Genomic DNA, 3145 nt, shown 5'->3' on the forward strand with positions numbered 1-3145 from the left:
CGGCCTCCCGCGGCGGGGAGCGGAGCAGCCGGCCCGGCCCCCGGGCGCGCCATGCGTAGCACCACGCTGCTGGCCCTGCTGGCGCTGGTCTTGCTGTACTTGGTGTCCGGGGCCCTGGTGTTCCGGGCGCTGGAGCAGCCCCACGAGCTGGAAGCCCAGAGGGAGCTGGGCGAGGTCCGAGAGAAGTTCCTGCGGGCGCATCCGTGTGTGAGCGACCAGGACCTGGGGCTGCTCATCAAGGTGCGTGGCGGCCGCAGCGCCGGGTGCGGCTGTCGGACCGTATCCCTGAGGCCAGGGTGCACCTGGGGCTGTGGGCAGAGACCGGGACCCAAGTCTCTGGGCCCAGCCGTGGGGACGTTTATTTTCCTCGGATGCCCGGCCCAAGACTCCTAGGATGTCCTCTTCAGTGTGTGATGGTGATGGAATGAAGGAAAAATGAATGAATGAATGAATGAATGGCTGTGGCCCATGGGGTATGTGTTTTCTGCACAGGTCTAACTCACCTGCTTAGGTTGCCAGATAAAATTCAGGACACAACGCCCTGAATTTAAACGTGATTGTCAGCTAAACCACGAAAACCTTTTTAAATATAAATGCATCCCAGGCAATATTTTTGTTTGCTCAATCTGGCAACCCTACCTACACTGGTTCTGAAGCTTTTCTGGAGTCACGACGCCTTAGAAAAGCCCAAGAACACCGTGAGCACTCCCCCTGCCCCTGAAAAGTGGGCCTATAAACACGGGTTGCTTCAGAGAGTTTCAGGATCCCCCAAGTCCTGTCCATGTCACCACAGATGCCAGACTAGGCCCCTTCTCTCCCAGGACACATGCTTACCGTGTGTGGAGGGAGGGTGGGCATATCAGAGATCTGGTGGGAGTCAGGCTTCTTGAGACATCTCCGGTCAGCCTCCACCCGGAGGCTAGAGAAAGTGCCAGACAGCAGCCTGCCGGGGTACCGCCCGGCGAGCACCCCTGTTGCTTTTGCTGATTTCTGAGTTACTGTCACACCAGAGAAAACAAGACTTAACTTTAATAAATGAACGTTTATTGCTTGATCGAAGAGTCCCTTTGCTCCCTGCTTGTGCTTTGAGGAGGGAGGGGCCGATGGCATGGAGGCCTCAGCATTCCAGTTGGTTCCTAAGGTAGCAGGACCCAGGGTCGAGATCAGTGTAGGCGGGCCCAGGACATAAGCCACCCTGACGTCGCCTCTCACACTTCCAGAATGTCAGAGGAGGCTCGGAGAGGCCTGGGAAGACAGTGTTTCTGGCCAGACTACAGGGCGACAGAGGCAGGGAATCTGACCTAGTTTACCTTCAGAATGGAACTGCTTTTTTCCTGGACAAGAAAAAAAGAAGAGGAGGAGGGCCAGGACCTGGAAGAGTGGGTGACAACTGGTTTATTTCTCTTCCACTGTAAGATCCACTCTTGGAATTAGTTGTACAACAATTGTGCACCTACTGTGTGTAAGGTGCTATAGTGTCGCACATCATGGGGGTATTGGGGTGGAGCCGGTGCAGGCTGTGCCTTGGAAGATGTCACATCTAGGCGAGGGGACACGGGCGGACAGATCACTGCAGGATGCAGTGGAAAGGCAGCTTTCCTTCCTGCCGCCTTTGTTGAGTACCCCTTGTGCAGGGCCCCGGGTAGGTGCAGGGAGCCAGGCGGGACATGGCAGGGGCCTTTGGGAAGAGCCAGGAGTTGACACGAGCCAGAGGAGAGGGGCGGAATTTGGAGACTGTGGGCAAGAGACTGCCATGCGGGGGAACAGCCTGGACCAAGGTGTGGAGGCTGGAAGGTTCCGGAGCGTTTCTGCAGAGCCTGGAGTTAGCAGATGCCTAGTCATTTGAAGTAAAAATTAGAACACACAGGATGACACAGGATTTTTTTCCCCTTAAGCGGCGAATGTGTTGGGAAAGTGTTGCAAAATACAAATTAAATCACCTTTAATCAGATGTTTCACTTCTTGCGTTTATTACAAATGATCACAGGAAATGGAATTGTCTTGGAAAAATGGGGGGGGAGATGATGTGATGTGGGAGGCCCCTTTCCCAAGAAGACTTGGGAAAGGGAGGTTGGGACCAGGGGCTCGAGTGCCGGGCTGGGGAGTTTAGACAATTGTGCAGACAGCAAGGAGCCGTGGAGGGCTGTGAGCAGTTGCTGTAGGGAGGCTTTGGAATGGGTCTTGCTTATGGGACCGTCGTCAGGGAGAAAAGCGGTGGTTTATTATTTTCCCCACAGACCCTGTCCTCGGGCCATAGGGCAACCACTCTCAAAACACAAACCCTGGTCAGACACAGTGGCTCATGCCTGTAATCCCAGCACTTTGAAAGGCTGAGGCGGGAGGATCACCTGAGCCCAGGAGTTCAAGACCAGCCTGGGCAACATAGCGAGACCCTGTCTCTACAAAAAAAATAACAATATGAGCCGGGCATAATGGCACGTGCCTGTAGTCCCAGCTACTCAGGAGGAAGGATTGCTAGACCCCAGGAGTTTGAAGCTGCAGGGAGCTATGATTGCACCACTGCCCTCCAGCCCTGGAAGAGTGAGACCCTTTTTTCTGCAATAATACTTATTGGGCACCTAGTAGGCAACACAGGGTTTGGCTTGGACTTCAGAGGCATGGAGGGGTGTGTGTGTGTGTGTGTGTGTGTGTGTACCTTCTAAAAATCGGATGCAAAATGAGATGATCTATGAACCTTCCTGTAGAGAAAGTCCCTAGCTTTCATGAGATCTTCTAAGGCAAGGAACTCTAAAGGAAGCTTCCACAGGGTCAGTGGGCTTGGTGGGGGTCTGTGGAGTTCCCCATGGGGACTTACTTAACAAACACACGAGTTCACTTTGTTGCAAGTGCTCTAAACTCTTCACAAGTCTGGGAGGTGGGTGGATGACCATCCTCCCCACTGGACAGAGGGAGGAGCGCAGAGTTAACTTGCCGTGGTCAGATGGCACCGAGATTTGAACCCAGGCAGTCTGGTCCCAGCGTCTGTGCTCCTGACCGCTGTAAAGTCGGAAACCTGTTGTCTGAAATACTCAAACGTTGTAGCGGTCAAGCAAACTCGCCTTCGGGTGGACTGGGCCACCCCATTTGGATCTGGACAGGTCCCTAAAGAACTGCCTTCCGGGAGGCCAGAGGGGAGGGGGAGGTG

At 54.4% G+C, this 3145-nt stretch overlaps 1 protein-coding gene across 1 annotated transcript in view; it reads left to right on the forward strand.

The window, feature by feature from the left end:
* The first annotated feature begins 51 nt into the window (after window positions 1-51).
* Window positions 52-3145, forward strand: part of CATSPERZ (catsper channel auxiliary subunit zeta) — a 9636-nt gene continuing 6542 nt past the window's right edge. Inside the window, exon 1 of the mRNA XM_021709235.1 lies at window positions 52-240. Within this exon, the coding sequence (XP_021564910.1) occupies window positions 52-240 (189 nt within the window). The remainder of the gene's footprint in view (window positions 241-3145) is intronic.

This window comes from Carlito syrichta, unplaced genomic scaffold (assembly GCF_000164805.1).
Source record: "Carlito syrichta isolate Samal-C Ts95f unplaced genomic scaffold, Tarsius_syrichta-2.0.1 Scaffold169381, whole genome shotgun sequence".
Taxonomy (NCBI): Eukaryota; Metazoa; Chordata; class Mammalia; order Primates; family Tarsiidae; genus Carlito; species Carlito syrichta.